Source organism: Trachinotus anak, unplaced genomic scaffold (assembly GCF_046630095.1).
Source record: "Trachinotus anak isolate AG129_WGS33_773 ecotype Australia unplaced genomic scaffold, CSIRO_AGI_Tana_v1 ptg000016l, whole genome shotgun sequence".
Taxonomy (NCBI): domain Eukaryota; kingdom Metazoa; phylum Chordata; class Actinopteri; order Carangiformes; family Carangidae; genus Trachinotus; species Trachinotus anak.
Window position 1 is genome coordinate 3,489,204 of NW_027273867.1, and position 17,382 is coordinate 3,506,585.

At 37.8% G+C, this 17,382-nt stretch overlaps 1 protein-coding gene across 12 annotated transcripts in view; it reads left to right on the top strand.

Annotated features, from left to right (window-relative positions):
- Positions 1–17,382, top strand: part of thrb (thyroid hormone receptor beta) — a 115,710-nt gene that overhangs the window by 90,676 nt on the left and 7,652 nt on the right. For 10 of the 12 annotated variants that reach the window (XM_071500562.1, XM_071500561.1, XM_071500560.1 and 7 more), the window contains 3 exons: positions 14,045–14,145; positions 14,255–14,402; positions 15,581–15,786. In XM_071500562.1, coding sequence (XP_071356663.1) covers positions 14,045–14,145; positions 14,255–14,402; positions 15,581–15,786 — 455 coding nt within the window. Of the gene's footprint in view, positions 1–8,223; positions 13,206–14,044; positions 14,146–14,254; positions 14,403–15,580; positions 15,787–17,382 lie in introns of those variants that run through there. The other 2 variants (XM_071500557.1, XM_071500559.1) reach the window with 2 other exon arrangements.

The window sequence follows — 17,382 nt, forward strand, 5'->3', positions numbered from 1 at the left end:
AAATAGATGCTGTCTTAAAAGACATGCAACTTTTACACATATTTCATGTGGTATGTTTGTTTGAATTTGTTTCTACAGAGTTTAGTCTGTTTTTTGTCAATTCGTATTGTTTTGACAGTTTGTGTTGTTTATAAAAATATGGTCTTGACAGGCGCTTTAACAATAATTTTTGAAAGCCTGCTGTTCAGGCAGAGGAGGAGACGGGCAACTGCACGGTCCAGATGTCTGAGGAGTGTGATGCTCCCCAGGCACTCTCAACGGGTAGTGAAATGTCATTAGGCAGCAGCTAGCCTGTTAGCAAGCGACTGCTTCTGCAGCATTTTCACGAGACAAGCCACAATGCATGATGGTCTAGCTTGATCGATCTAGTGTACACTACAAAATGACCAATCCTCTATATAGTGGACTATGTGGTGAGTGAGTCTATAGTCACTGCACGGACAGTTAGCTCAACAAGTACACAATTCAACATATATAAAGAATATCATTTCCACTCATAAAATAATAAAGAATTCAAACTTAATTTGGGTTCAATGGATCAAATATTTGAGGAAAATCTAGGAATCAAAACACATTTTTAAACCCAACGCAAACTTAAAATAAACTCCGTCATTAGTAGCTAATTCTAGTTCTTCTTCTGGCTTTTTTTCCAGGACACTTTTGGATATTTTTAGGAATTAAAGGACCCATACTAAAATGTTCAAATTTCTCTTCATGTCATAATTGTCATCAACCAACCAATCTAGTAAAGACCTAAGTGCAAATGACATAACATGATGATAATAATTTGACAATGTGATAATAAAATGACACATCCACTATGCTGTGGTATTCAGGAACAAGGACAAAGTAGCTAAACAGAACACAAATAAGTGCACAACAGTTGTATGAAGCATCAGAAATGAACAAAATGAAAGAGGCAGGAAATGTTTAACCTGTATAGCATACAGAGGAATGTGTGAGTGACAAGCCTGAGTTGTTACATATGCATTTTAATGACAAGCATGTAAGGTGCTGCCTGTGTTAAACGGCCCAGCCTGGTTGTTCCACATGAACATGTGATGAGGTTAGAAGATGACATGTGGAAGAGTCATGAAGCTAAAAGTCATAGGACAAGAAATTCAGTGATTTCATCTCGGTCTCCAGGATGTTTTGATGAGCGCTCTTCATTGTTTTCAAGTTTTATAGACTAATTGGTTCATCAAAAAATAATTGGCAGATGATTCAATAATGAAAATAATCTTAAACTACATCATAGTCCTGCATCCTAGTTCTGGGCTAAATGGTTAAAGCTCCTATTGAGACAAACTGGTTGGGAAAGCACTGGAGAACAGCTTCACTTGGACTAACTAACTAACTCATTTGCTTTGCTCTATGTTTGGCTCCTCAGTTAATCAACTAACAAGTAATTAGTCATGGGTCTGTAAGCATGCAGTGGAGGCTTTCCACTTTCCTCTGTCTGTGTCTTTTCCTCACTCTTTCCCACCAATCAGCAGAGCTTTTCCTACCACTGTAGGACACGAAGGCCAATTTCAAAAGCTTTTGCTAATAGACACATTTTAAATGAAAGAAGCGCACAGTCTTTCAGACATCACGCCTGGCAGCTGTTTTATACTCTACACCGGTCACTGGTGCATTCAAGGACACTTCAGTCAGTGCTGTTACAGCTTTAAATGACCTTTTCATAGAGCGCTGCACTGTGCTGCTGTGAATGGGCCAGACTAATCTCTGGTCCTCTCTAATGACTGTCGACATAAAAGGATGACTTTAAAAACTGTCTCAGTGCAGTTTGAAATAAGTTTTAGAGGAGTGTAAGAATTATTTATTCATGTAAATACAAGATAGTATGAATTCAGTTTTCTTGATAGCACATTCTATGTCTTTCCACACTGCATCACTTTGTCCTTGATTTAGATTAATAAGCCAAATACACCAACTTAAATTTGTCTTTGATTGAAATTGCATAGTTCTCCAGTAATGACAGCGTTGCTAATCGATGCCGACTGTGCAGGGAGTCAGTGGTCTTCTACATTTACTGCAGTGATGTCTTTCATCAGGGAAGAGCGACCAGACAAACAGGGACAGATTTACTGTAAGAAAACGGTTCAGCACAGAGGTCCACAAGCAGACGGTCCTGCAGCTCAGTGTGCAGCAGTGGAGGCAGAGGCGGTGGCAATATGGCTGATTTCTGAGGTCGATGGGGCCAAACACTCACTGTAAATGTACATCCAGGGCAAAGACGAGTGCGCCTTTAGCCCGTAGTGAGCTCACACTTCACTGATGGTCAAGTTCAAATTGAGGTTTAATCACCAAAAACTGCAACGCCCTGCCCTCTGTTCAGTTACTGTTTGAAAATAAATGAAGGTAATTGTTGCGCTGTGCTTTTCATACTTATATTTATCCCCACCTGTAAATCCTGTCTCATCTATTGCACCTGTTTTTCTTCACAAAACCAGTGCTTGCAAATAATGTGACCTCAGTAAATCCAGCATTGTTATAATTAGTCTTTTGTTAAAAGCGTGTCTTTCTGTTTTTTTGTGATTAAAAGATACACAATCTATTTGAGTGTTGGTGAGTGTTTTAGCACAACAGAGGAGTTTAGTTTGTTGAAGCACGTTGTATCTTCATGGGAGTGAACTGGGCTGTTATCTTGCTCCTGTTTGTTGTCTGCGGAGCAGCTGGCATTTGTCTCTGTGTGACATCATCATCATTACAGTCTGTCTCTCGGCTGCTCGGCTCAAGCAGACACGTGTTCAAATTCAAACTGAGACGCATGTTTGTTACTGTATGTCCAGCATTTAGTTTTGTTGTCTTCCCTGCCCCAAATTTAAAGCCTCATATATTTTCTTCTCTGTGTTCAAATCGAAATAGTCTGGTTTCGTCAGCTTTGTTGTGGTGTGTAAGTTTAATTGGGGTTCAGTTCTGTGCGTCTCAGGAGAGATCTCACTCAATAATGTTTGGTCTCTGGAGATCGCTGCGTGACAATTCACTCAATCCATCTCTGTCTCTGCAGTAGCTCATTTCCAGATTTAAATGAGGCCAGTGATGAGAACAACAGCTGTTCTGACAAACCATTCATGACAATGACAATGGATAGAGCCACTTGTAAAAGTATAAGTCTATAGCTATTAAAAAAAGCTTTCAATGCATGACATACACATGTGCCAGAGCAAGGATTAGGGCGCATTTGTTAAATATATTTTTTTCACGAAATATCTCAACATCTCCTTGGATGTTAAAATATAAAGAGGGGCTTGCCACACACCACACAGCAAAAACTCAGCCCTGGACCCTTTTCTGAACTTTGAATGATAATAAATAGTGTTTTAGCACAACAGAGGATATATATATATATATATATATATATGTGTATGTGTGTGTGTGTGTGTGTGTGTATGTATATGTATATGTATATATATATATATATATATATATATATATATATATATATATATACATATACATATATACACACACACACCTATAACACCTATATACACACATACATAGATTAAAGTAAAAAACATGCAGTTTAATTGAGTAACATCATTTCCGTCACTTGCTAGTTACTAGGTGACAGAAAGGTAGGTGCATTTTAAATAGTCAGCAAACCACCTTGACCTTCTGTGATGTTAAAATGTTTGAACACTGGGTGCTTTAACAATCCATTAAAGCTCATTTTTGTTCATTAACCCCCATTTGTAAGAATTTATTATATTTTTATAATCTTACCTTTTTTTAATGTGATCACATGCGGTCAGTAAGACAAACGTTTTCTGGCTAAAGGGCTTTTATCCTGACTGGCACCGACCTGCACTCTATGTTGCCCCCTGTTGGGTCAGGGTGGGTTTTAAAGTGCTGGTAAATGTAATGATATCTCACTAACACTTTGAGATTTACAGTATTAATTACTCAGGATGCATAATATGAACACAGGACATGGTATCAGGCCAATGATAATTTACTGCTATTGCACAGTGATTTTTAACGATGAGTGGGATTTGTATTTTTTTTTGCAAGCCCTCAGTGAATGTGTACAGCTCTAACCATATGTAGGCCTCTCCATCCTTTTTTAGCTCTGTAGGGGAAGCTCTGACAGTATTTATAATGAATGACATAAAAAAGAGATCCCTGCACTTCATTCTAAAGTGCAGGATAATCTTCTCAAACTTTAACCTTCACCAATGGGAGCCTTCTGTTGTTCCCCAGAGCTTACCCTGAACTTTAAGGGGAAAGGTTCACCAACTAATGTGCCCTCCTCAGGTAAGACAGAGTAACCAGGGACATCTGGCTCAGAGCATCATGTCAATTGAGGGCCCAGGGTAAAAGAGATTCCCCACATCCAGAAATTATTCATGACCGGCTTTGACCTAAAGTAATCAATCAGGGAGGGAATATATCTGTGCAAAAGCCTGCTGCAGGGCCGCTGTGGTGAGGCGCCATCAATAGCTATGTTCCTGTTTGCAAGAGTAAAGTAGAACCATTAAGGAAGAATACTGTTGTTTAGAATAGATAGGCCCTGTTGTTTACCTCAGGGGTTTGTCAGGAATGCTTGGAGGTAGCTGCTGGAGCGTAATTACATGGATATTTACTCTAAAAAGATACAACTGGTAAAAAAAAGACATTTGGGGTAAGTAGAGAAATTTAATTAAGGTAGTCTAAAAAGTTTTTCAGATTGATTGTGCTATTTTGAAACTAAAATGTATTTTATGTACATGGAATTTCAAGGTGCTTCTAAAAATATTGAATGTGATAGTCGTACATTTATCTTGAATTTTTGTATATACTTTCATATCGAAAGAAATGCAAAGTGCTTCAAGTAATTCAAGCTCCATTTGTGTCAAGAGTTTTATATATATATATATAATTTGATATTTAATTTAAATATAATAAAAAATCATTTAAAAGTATTTAAAAAATGACAAGTTCACAGTTGCATGTAATGTGAGAGCATGTGTAATGTTTTTATAACATCAGCATCAGCTTCACAGGACATTTTACATTTTTTATAAATAAATGTAATAAATTATAATAATAAATTCAATATTTTTGTGTTGTTCAGCCTTCTTTACAGAACCATTGATCGTTAGCTCAATGAGGCTTAGCTAAAAGTTCTACATTTATTCAGTCCAAATACATAACAGAATAATTTGTAGCTACCCACAGAGTGATCCCAAGAAGCAGGAAACGAGGAAAAACTGTAGCCGTCAGCTCTGTCCTCTCAGACAACAGATTGTTTCGGTGTTAGACTCTGTCTGATGAACGCTTAACAGTTGTTTAACAAACTCCAAACAAGATAAGTCCATGGCAAGGACATCACCTCACCAAAAAGTTAAACTGGTATCAAGCCTTCTTTGCAAGCAGATTTGCCTCATAGGACCTGGCTGTTAGCATCTGTTGCATGTTGATCACATCTACTTGTCACACACTCACACTTAGTAATGGAGTCAGTAATCCCACGGTAAGCATTTTAACTGTCAGTCGGATTATATAGAGTAAATACTGACTCTTCATTAACTCTCAAGTTTGTACAAGTGCACTTAAAAATAAATACAAATAAATAAAGAAGATGTCATTTTGACTGTGGAAAGAATGAGTCCAGGTTTCTGTGTGCATAGTGAAGTAGATCACTAAAAATGTTAGCTGTTGATGTACCTACTAGCTGCAGGAATGATTGTTGCAGCTAGTTTGAAAGAAAAACAGTGTGAATAAGTGAAACAATTTATTGTTTCATTTGTTTAAATCAGTAATTCCTGATACAGTGTCAGTTCAATTCTCTTCAAACCCTCATGTATTATATTTTACAATGTTTTTGTGTGACCTTCATATTTATTTTTTTAATTCTTACTTGTACTTTTATTATAATTATTATTTTTCCTTGCACACTATTCTTTTTTCAGCACAGCATGCCACCTTGCATTTCACTGCACATGTTTTATGAGCATATTAAAAACACATCTTTTGAATTTTGAACCTTAATCACTATAATGAGCTACATACAGAAAAATATTGTAGCCTTACATTTAACGCCAGCCTGTCTGTGTTTAACATTTACAGTCTTAAGTGTTTGACCTTTCCATTGCACCCGTCCTTAATGGAGTATTAATTAAGTCTGAGAGCTTACCAAAGAGTTGGTCTGAATAAACAGCAATATAAGACACTCTCTCAGGAATCACAGAGAAGTTTCTATGTAGATTTTATGTGTTAGTGCAGCGGGCACAACGTTTTCCAGCTCATGGCCCACTTTAATAATCTCATAAATGTTTGTGGCCTATGTCCAACCCCATAACAATACGGAGGCCAAATGATGTGTTCTCAGAGCAATTGTTACTGGAATGATAATGATCAAACACTCAGGACTGAACTGAAAGCTCAGTTTTTTGTTTTTTTTTTTGTTTTGTTTTGGTTTTTTTTGTTTGAGGGAGGGGGGGAGTCATTTGTCAATTCACCACGTGGCCCTTGACTCTCAATCAATCAATCAATCAATCAATCAGACTTTATTTGTATAGCAGTTTTCATGCAAACACAACTAACACAAAGTGCTATACATAATAAAAACTCCCTCACCCCCCACTGCAACACACACACACACACACACACACACACACACCTTTCAATGTAATTTTCCCTGTTGCTAGCCAGCTACCTATTTTGATACAGTTTTTGCCTTGGATATAACACACACAATAGCACAAACACACACAGTCAGACTCAGGTAGTATTGGATGTGGCTGGGTGGTCTGGCTGGGGACAGCATAGAAGCTCCTGTAACTGGCTTATCACAGTGATTTAATTTGAATCACTTTAATCAGCTTTAATATGAAAAAAAAATAGAAGAACTTTGAAAATTCTAATGTTTTTAAAGATCACTGCATTTTAAAACTAAAAATTATTCTATTATTACTTTCTTTTTTTGTTTTACCTAAACCGTACTGCTCTGCAAATGATTTGCAATACCTTCACAGCCCACCAGTTGGCCCACAGATTGGGCACCACTGTTGTTGTAAGGTAAAACAGAATACGTTGCCTGTTGTGTGGAATTACACTAAACACAAATGAGATCATTTTCAGTTGGAGCGAGGCCATTTTCAATAAAATCACCCTATTCCCAACTCACTTCTGTTAGTTAGTGTATATCTGTCAGTCCGTCCAATATCACAGTTCTAACCTGTAATATTGGACGGACCTTGGATTTGTGGGCAACTCTCTCGATGTGACTCAATTTTAATTAGTTTTTAAATAAACTATTAACCATCTCATGAACCTCCTGTTTATCATGAACCTCATTAAAACTGTCACATATTTGCAATGGTTGTTAGAGATATGTGTGGTTACCCGTAAGTCACAGATAAATCTACCATATGTGGACAATTGTATTATGTTTACGCCAAACTTTAATGTAGAAATACGCGATTTTTATTAGTTGTAATGGACAGTTCAGAATTCATTATGCAATTCATGAAATCAGGAAGGAAATCCTACCAAAGACCCAGCATTCTACAGTTGATACAGAGATATCTGGACGTGCTTTTTTAACAAGTTGGAATTTGATGTTCTGTCTATTAACTAGTCAATCTTAATTTAGATTTTAGTAGTAAGATGTTTATACTGTATTTACATATCCTAGATAAAGTTTTTGCTGATATGCACTTAATATACACCTTCAATATGAATCCATATTGATGTATTTTACATCAGCAAAACCGCCATATCTTCTATTGGACTTTCTGATCACGTTAAAATGCATTGTTTATACCTTGTATGAAAATTTAATTATAGGGATATTTTTCCCCAGTGACAAAATTACAAATATCATCAATTAAAATTTTGGTACTAAAACTAAAACTAACTAAATTGTAATTAATACACATAAAGATGACCTTCAAAAATTAAATATTAACACTGCTTAGCTTCAGTATAGTGAATCTTTAGATTCATGAATATCTCACTTTTACACGTTTGAGCTCAGATTGCATCTCAACAGGGAACTGCTGCTGTTTTTGTAAAAGTTTCATCTGTGAAATTTTGTTTCTATGTGTTTTCTATCAAGATAATTCCTGAATTAATAAACCATGTACGACCACCAACATAATTTCCATGATTATACCCAAATTAAAAAACAAATTCAATTAAGTCTACAGTACCAGTATCTTTGGGTGAAAATGTCACAGTATGTAAATGGAAGCATATGTAACTCTTCTGCATTAAAATGTCTAAAAACGAATATAAAGATGTACTTATATTATCCCATATGTTTCCAGCAATTTTGAAACCTAGAGAAAGCTGTAATTTTAATTACATCATTTGGTCTCCTGTTAATGGCGTCACATCACCTTTGTGCTTGCATCAGTATTGTGGTCAACATTTTCTTTGTGTCCAGACGGCCATATTTTTAACAGAATATTTTAACCAGATATAGGATTTTAGTCATCTGACATCAGGATCTTAAGTTACCGGAGAAACAAGCTGAGCAGGCGTTAGCGGCAGCTCAACTCACAGCCCGTCAACTCGCAGCCCCTATGGGGAAATGTGAAACTGCTTTATTCAGTGTTTTCACCTGTTTTAATCACCTGATCCATTTGTTTTTGAGAGGTTGAAACCTCTGCAGATAATTCAGCTCCTGGTAAAAAAAAAAAAACCCTGTAAATATGAATATGGCACTGAGTCTGACAATACTATGATAAGAAAGTTAAGAGATATGTGTTGCAGTTTCTTCATAGTTGGTTTACTCTTGTAAAAATAAGTTATTGGCGTTCCAACAAATCCCAACAAAATTTGAGAGTTTTAAAATATTTTTAAAATTATATAAATATATAATAAGTGCATTAATGGGCAACTGTGCTTTTTTTTATTTTAATTTTTTTTTATTTTTATTTGTAATTGCTGATGTATGACTTGGAAGAAAAAGTCCCTTACAACCCCATGTAAAATGTGTGAGGGACATGTGGAGCACCAGAGGGTGTAAATCTGCCAAGTTTGTACCTTGACTACCTCACAATGTTTCAAGAGTCAGTGGCCCTTAATTTAATACGACTGCCAGGCCCATCTCAGTCTATTTTTACAATGTGTGTGTGCTTCACAGCACATAGATGCAGTGCTGTCCAGATCATCTTGTTCTCCACAACTAATGAGATTAAAAAGCCAACACTCCACAGTCAGAAATGTCACTTCAACATAAGTGGGGTGACATGTTTAAGTCGCTTTAGTGTCATATTATATCTGGACCATAATCCTTTTGTCAGGCTTTCCGTCTCCGGGTTTCCACCTGTATTACAGGATTATCGGCACCTCACTGTACACAGTTGTCAAGGTTGTCTCGTATAAGGGGAATCCTGATATATTTTATTATTCATAGATCTCAGAATTGTTATCCAGACAAAGCAGAAGAGAACATTGTCACATTGAACTAAATGTATAGTTAATTTACATATGTCAAATGTAAAAGCAGCAAGAATAGATTAAAAAAGCTCTGTATTCATAGTTAGAGTTTTACACCACTGTCTATATTTTTCAAACCTGTGAAGGGAGCCTAGAACGATGAGTTGTTAGTTAAATCCAGTCTAATGTACTTGATGCTGAGTTCCCATTCTACATGTTCAAATCCACTACAGTTAAAAACATTATTTTTATTCTGAATCTATAATGAGGGGAAAGTAATTTAATTCAGAATTAAGTGACAAGACTATAATTGTTGTTGAGAGTGTACAGGTTGAGAGCATTTGTCACATTTCATTCACCTTTGTTGAACAATTAAATCCTAACTACTGTTCAATAATGTATGTACAAATACTGAGCCAACAATTATTAAACCATGTAATGGTTAGGCTGAGGGTGAGTTTGAGGGTTTGTGCAAAAATGTTGAATTGTTGGTCAACTATCCAAATAAAGTTACTGAATTGTTAAATAGCTGAATACCTAAAAAAAAAATAAATCTGCTAAATAAATAAGCGGGTAGTTTTTAATCACACTGATTCAAATCCCCTGTAAATCACGAGGAAATTAAATGTAAATGACACTGTAAACAATTACATTTGAAATGCACATGAAATGATTTTGTGACATTGATATTCAGTCACACACCTTAGGCTTGGTTTTTAGGAAAAACTATTTAATATAGAGCACTAATTAAAATGTGACAAGAGAAAAACTTTGCTGTAGTACCCGCAAGGCAAAAACTAAAGGAGGGCCCTTAACTAATCCACAATTTGCAAACGGTATAGGGTGATATACTTGAGAAATACAACCGAGGTCCACAGCTTTTCAAACTTCTCAGTACTGCACATCAACCCTAATTATCTGTATTTCTTCATAATCCTGTGCACGAAGAGTATTGATCGTGTGCAGCCAGTGTGCAAGCGTGCAGACTGGCCGTGATTCAGAGAGTTCAGACAAGTGCAAGCAGCAGGGATTTTAAAGCCAAAACTGCACGCATCTTTACTCAGACATCGCCATGTGTTCACGCATTCACATGCTTCCATGTTTCTGGTTCACTTCTGTGATCCATTAACCAACAACATGTTCTTTGTTCCTGTATTTAGTAGCCTGGTAATTTGCTAAGAAGGTAAGAGGCATCTGTAACCAAACCATCTCTAAATGAGCATGGAAGCTTTACGGACAATTTCAGAGAAAAACAAAAAAGTTAATATAAAGTTCATATTCTGGAAACAAATTGTATTTTTCACTTTTTTGCATAAATACTGGTCTGTTGCTTGTCTATTTCAGATGTTCTTGTGTTTCTTGATAAGCAGACAGGATCATAGGAGACTGGCGCTAGAAATTAATTTGTAATAGCTTTAGTGAAATTGCAGAGTTAATAATGTTTGAAATATAGGTATGCCATTATTTCTTTGCCCCTCTGTAATCAGTTTCAAGCTCTCTCCATGCGCCTCGAAAGAGAAAAATAAATGATGCCATACTCAGATTCACAGGACAACTTGATAAGCTGAAGTAATTGGTGGACTTGTGAGAATGTTCGGAACTAAAAATGAAAGGCTGGCTTACTCCTGAAGTGTCAATATAATTCTGTGTATTTCTTGTCTCAATTTTCTTGTCTGACTTTATTGACTTTACTGGCTTTACCATACCATAGCATCATCTCCTGTAATTTTTACAGTTACAAATAAAAATTCAATTAATATTGCAGTTAGTTATGAGTTGGCTCTAAATTTAAAAGAACTATATATATATATATATATATATATATATATATATATATATTCAAAATATAAAAGAAAGTTCTGTATAAATGAAAAGTGAAAGTAAGCACATGAATTGATAAAAATAAATAAAAATAAAAAATAAAAATCATATTTAACTACAGAAATTCGTTAGCTGGTAGTACAGTGCTAACTGATTTCTGAAGTTTTATCCATAACCTGAAATGTAGCAACCAGGAGCTCCTTTTTATGATTCTTAAAGGTTTTATGTCTACATATGTGTGTATTTACATTCACATTCATAGCAAACAGCATTTTGTAAAACTACTTTATACAACAACCTGTTATGGTGAAGTATTGAAGAAATGTTGCTACATTATTGAAGAAGGCATTATTGATCCCAACAGATACACATCCTCGCCATAAGGCTTATCCCATCTTTATAGAACAGGAGGCCTAATCAATATGGCTGCGTGTAACTAGGATAATAGGTGTATTATCTGAAACAGATCACGCAATTTGTCGCTCAGCGTGTTGCATTCGTGTGTCTTACATTTTGGGGAACCAATATTGATTTTGCAAATAACGGCCATTCTTGCTTTGGGCTGAAAAGTGTCATCACCAGACTTTTTTTTTTTTAAGTTTTATTTTTTTAAGATTTTAGTATCAATAATACAGAATTAATGAGTTTAATGAAAAAAAAGTTTTTTCAGAACAGTAAAAACTTTGGTCTGTTTTGCTGTGTGTGTGCATTTTTTTTTTTTTTTTTTTTAATCTTGGGGTGTATATTTGGATGTATATACATGTTATTGTATACATCATAACAATAGTTCATAATTAATTTAAATGTTGTTTTGTCCAGTAATCTAAGTAAAGTTAGTTTTTAATCAGCTTATTGTTCTCATTATGTTTTCTCAGGAATTCTCAAACTAAAATACTGTTAAGATCTCTGTCTTTCATCCATGCACTAGAGGTTAAGTACATAATCTTAATTGTAAAAAGTCTGGGTTGCATGTGAACTAAAAACTCTTAAAATCTTCTTTGTGTCATAACATTCGCGAAATAGTTGGCAGGAATAATTATATGGCTTTAATCTAAGCGAGCTTGTTTACGGATTCTGTTTAAAATACCCACAGGATAAGCAAGGGAGTTAATACACAGAGGTTAAAGGTTAAAGTGTTAGGAAAGGTATTCAGAGTTAGGAGAAATACTGATTCTTAAACAATATGAGAAGCCTCTTTAAACAGGTTTTTCACCTCAAGCCTTTTTGGAACTTTTCTCCGCTTTCTTGAGAATTCTTTTCCACCCGGTGGATGTTACTGGATGGTATTTACTGTAGGTGCGACACGCAATGTCTTAATCTGTGACATCACCAAGGTCTGTGGCACATCAAGGATTTGTGGAGTATAAGATTAGAGCTCTGCGTCGTCATAAATCTCTGCTTCACAATTCAGTGGGTGGTGGCGGGTGGGATGGTTGCTAGGTGCAGTCCGTTGTCTGTGGATAAAATGTTTGTTCGTCTATGTGAGGTCAGCCTCTATGAAGTTTTTTTTTCAGACCAGGAAACTTCTGATTGTTGCATTCACATGGCTTTACGTCTCGGAAAAGATTTTTTTTAGGACCTATTGATATTGTTTTGGTTTTTTGGCAGGGGGTTTTGAGAAAAGAGTTTACCCAGAACTTTTGAGGGTGTTCTTCTGTGGCTCTCCATGATGAACTACTGCATACCAGACATGTATGAGATGCCTCATGTTGGAGTAGGGGGATACACAATGCAGGGCAGTGGGGAACCCTGCATGTACCCAGGCGAGGGGCCAGGGTATGGACACTGTGAGCCCCAACCCCTGCACCACCCACCCTGCATGGAGCAGGCTTGCCTGCCCAGCCAGCACTACTCCTGCTCATACGCTGGTGGCCCTCCTGTTTTTAAGAGTGAATTTTGCAGCTTGGAGATCCCTCTTAGTCACTACCACCATCAGCCTGAGTATTTCCCTGAGATCAAATCGGACTTCTCACACCTGCAGTGGATGCAGGAGGCACACAAGAAAGGTATTACGTCTTGATTGTGTTTTGCTTCCATCTCCTCGGTGAACGGGGGATTTTTGGTTGGGAACAGTTGCTGTGTGTGTTCTGTCAGGCTGTGAACTGAATGATGAAACTGTTTTTAAGGTTTGTGGTTGTCTCTCTGGACTGAGTGTTCCGCATTTCTTGCTGTTTTTTCAAGATAGTTTGGTAATTAGTGATGACTCCTCCTTAATCAATGAATCAATGATGTCTGGGATTTTCAAATTAAGTCTGATAAGCGTAAATCCAAGACTTAAGGCATCATGTGGTGGCGAGTCTGTGAATAGGACTTGGTGCATCTGATGGTCAGAGATTCTGAGGCGGGTGGGGGGTTCCTTATTGATTGGTGTTGGGGCAACAGAAGGCTGACGCACTTATTGATCGGTTTCTTAACCTCTGGTGTCTAAGGTCAAAGTGCTGATCTCATTAAGCCAAATCTCAGAAATGGGCCAGGTGTTAACTCAGCGAGTGAACCAGGAGCAACGGCGCTATCTGCAGAAGTCAGCGCCAGTCAAATTTTAGCTGTTGTCCCATTGGAGTCAGCCTCCCTATGTGACTTTCCACAGCAGCACCATTTACATACCAATTCACACTTACATGTTACAAACTGACACAAAGGAATCCAAAAATAAAACAACACACCTCTTAATTTACCAGGTAATTTAAAGTAAACATTAATGAAAAATGTGGTGGAAAACTTGAGAAATGTGAGTGAGACATCCCAGTGAATGAAACCAAATAAAAAAACTGTTCAGACTACGACTCCAGGGACCTTTTTTATTTTTCAATTAAATCTAATATTAACAATTTGATCTTCTCTCCAGGTTACATACCAAGTTACCTAGACAAGGATGAGCTATGCGTAGTGTGTGGGGACAAAGCCACAGGCTATCACTATCGCTGCATTACCTGTGAAGGTTGCAAGGTAATGCCAGCGAATCTTTGAATGAATAATAGCGTCACCATCATCATCATCATCATCATCATCATCATTTGAAAAACAAGTTCTGAGCATTTGACCATCTGCTCTTTAGGGTTTCTTCAGACGGACAATCCAGAAGAATCTTAACCCGACCTATGCCTGCAAGTACGAGGGGAAATGTGTCATCGACAAAGTGACCAGAAACCAGTGCCAGGAATGTCGCTTCAAGAAGTGCATTGCGGTGGGAATGGCAACCGACTGTAAGTTGTGTAGGCCCGGATCGCCTCAGTAACGTGATACTCACAGCAAATTCATGTGGGTTTGTCTGCGTCTTCATGTTTTGTCTTATTTGTTTATTTTAATGTGGAACATCCACCTGCACACATGAAAATTTGCCTTTCATTAAATATGACAAAAAGAAATTGTGCAAATTAGCAACTATAATGATAACTGATTAATCATTTTTAAAGACCATTTTTAATACTTTTTCACCTTGATTGCACAGGCATAGCTCTTTGTAAATGTAATGAATTGGAGCTGACAGCAGCCTCTGAAGGAGTAAAGTACCAACTTAAAACAGCCACATTTGATTTTTTAAATCTTTCTTTTTATTTGAGTAGAAAGTCAACAGGTACAAACCATCTGACATTATATGCTTTTGTTAAAACAGCTGCATTTCAAGCTTTTCAATGACTGCTTGATAGTCCAAATACAGACTTTGGATGGAGCATCGGTGACAAATGCATGTGAAGGTCCCATATAGTATAAAGGTAGATGTCCATGTGTTTGTGATTATAAAGCAGCTCTAGGTTCTATATTAATACTGTGAAAGTATCAAAGCCTCAGTCCACAGAGAAATGCAGTTTTTTAACTTTAAGCAGCCCAGCCCACCATTGGTTTCTCTGAAATCTGTTATATTGTTGTTTAATCACAAAACTACACTGACATGGTGTTTGGTTCTTAAAATCACAAATATATCTTCTTATTGATAATTTCAGACACAAGTGTAAAATATGGGACCTTGAACCTAAATCTCAAGCCTCTTCTAATGGTAATGCAGTTGTATGATTTCTGTAAAACCCTTCAAATTCACCGTGCAAGAACATTAAGAACAGAACCATTTAACCTTAAGTAAAGAGCTGCTTGTGAACATTGACCTTGTACTTACAGTTTTATTCTATATGAGCACCACTGAAAGTTAATTGTCACCTGAATTGTATGTGATTTGCTTGTGTTTGAACAATTAATTTCTGCTTTTTTCAGGAATGAAAAATCAGCAGCAGTGCCCTGCATTTTCAAATATATCACCAGTTTGTCATGTCATGCATTTCCCTCCTCCTCCTCCTCCTCCTCCTCCTCTTCCTCCTCCTCCTCATTCCTGTCCACCCTCATTGTCTCCCTTTTTCTTCTTCTGCTACTTCCCCTCCTTCCACCCCAGTGGTGTTGGACGACAGCAAGAGGCTGGCCAAGCGGAAGTTAATCGAGGAGAACCGGGAGCGCCGTCGGAAGGAGGAACTGCAGAGGACGGTGTGGGACCGACTGGAGCCCACCCAGGAGGAGTGGGACCTCATCCGTATGGTGACTGAGGCCCATATGGCCACAAATGCCCAAGGCAACCACTGGAAGCAGAAGCGGAAATTCCTGGTGAGACATCCTCCTCCCTCCCTCCCCTCCTGACCACAGCCTTCATTGTATTGATTACCCTGCCTCATCCAATCCCCCTCCCACCCCCTACCTTCCCCACCCACCCCTCCCACCCATCCCAGACCCTGTCCAAGTCATGCCCTTGTCTCCTCCACCTCCACCACGTCCACTCTGCCACAGTTCCCTGTGTTAATATGTCCATGTGTTTTTTGTATCTCCTTGTAGAATGGGGAGAATTAGCTGGACGATGGAGAAAAGTGTGTTCCTCAACGCAGCTGCACTAATTTATAATGGAACATCTTATTCTTGTCTTTTTCTTTATGTCTTACAACGCAATGATCCTTAATCGCTAATACTAATGACTGGCTTTTTTTCATGCTCTTTCATTTTCCTTTCTTTGTGTTTGTAGCTTTTGATTTCACACCTCAACCTTTTTGACTAATTTTGTTTCTTTTCTGTAAAGTTTTAATCGCTCTGTCCAGATTGAAAGCCTGTTAGCTGCTGACTTTATTTTGGGTTTCTATGGCGCGATCAGAGGAGACACTCCCTGGATTCCACTGAGCGTGGGTCCACAAAGTCGCGTCCGTGACACGGTTTTGTCTCTGTCTTCCGTACAGCTTCATACCACACTGTGAGCGCCCAATTTTGTTGACTTTTATTCACTCCGTCCCACCCATGGTGAAAATTGTCTGATATGATATATGATTGGTATGCAGTACAGAGTGTTTTATTTTGAAAATTGATAGGATGCTCTAGGCCGGTCCTCTCTCCGACTTCCTGTCTGGCTCAGTCAGCTCTGTGTAGCTTGACATGACTTCTGTCAAAGATAGACAGCACGTATCTTTAATCCACAGACATGCTTTTACTTTTTTTTTTTTTTTTGGTCCGGTCGCACAAACACACCTGCGGTTCGTTCTGGCGTTACTTGTGTGCGCTTTTCCCGATCCATAAGCAAATCCAGTTGGTGGCAGCAATGCATCACAATGTTGTTCGCCATTGCCTACAAAACAAAAAGAGAAAATATAATGTACAAACTCTTAACGAGAGAACGGGAGCACCATTAGGCTCTCTGTATTGTTTCGAGAAGAATCATATAAATGACGGCTCACCTTGCACAACCTCTCTTTGTTATCTGGAGGATGTGCAGTCAGCACACAGTCCACAGGGTCACACATTTCTTTGGGCAGCACGCAGACATCCACACAGGGGTCCTCGCAGACATGGGCAGACATTTACATCACACAGACCCTTGCGGACATGTGGATGCAGAAAGCATGACTTGGCCCTCAGTGGAGCGGAAGGAGAGCTGCTACTGTAACACACCGATGCTTCTGGTGGAATCACAGACTTTGTCTAATTTAAACACTTAAGCTTTACACATACAGTAGTACTGATTTCACTGCTCACACACTTTCATCACATTAATTGGTGGTGCTGTGCTGTGCTGTCACCACTTAGACATTTTTTATTTTTTTTAATAGTAAAAACTTGATTGAGGTTTTGGTTGATTGGAGTCAGTGAAGTCTCCCAGCCCAACACAGAGCGTGGTTTAAACGTTTCAGTGTTGTCGTTGGAGTGTTTCTGAGGACCTGTTCA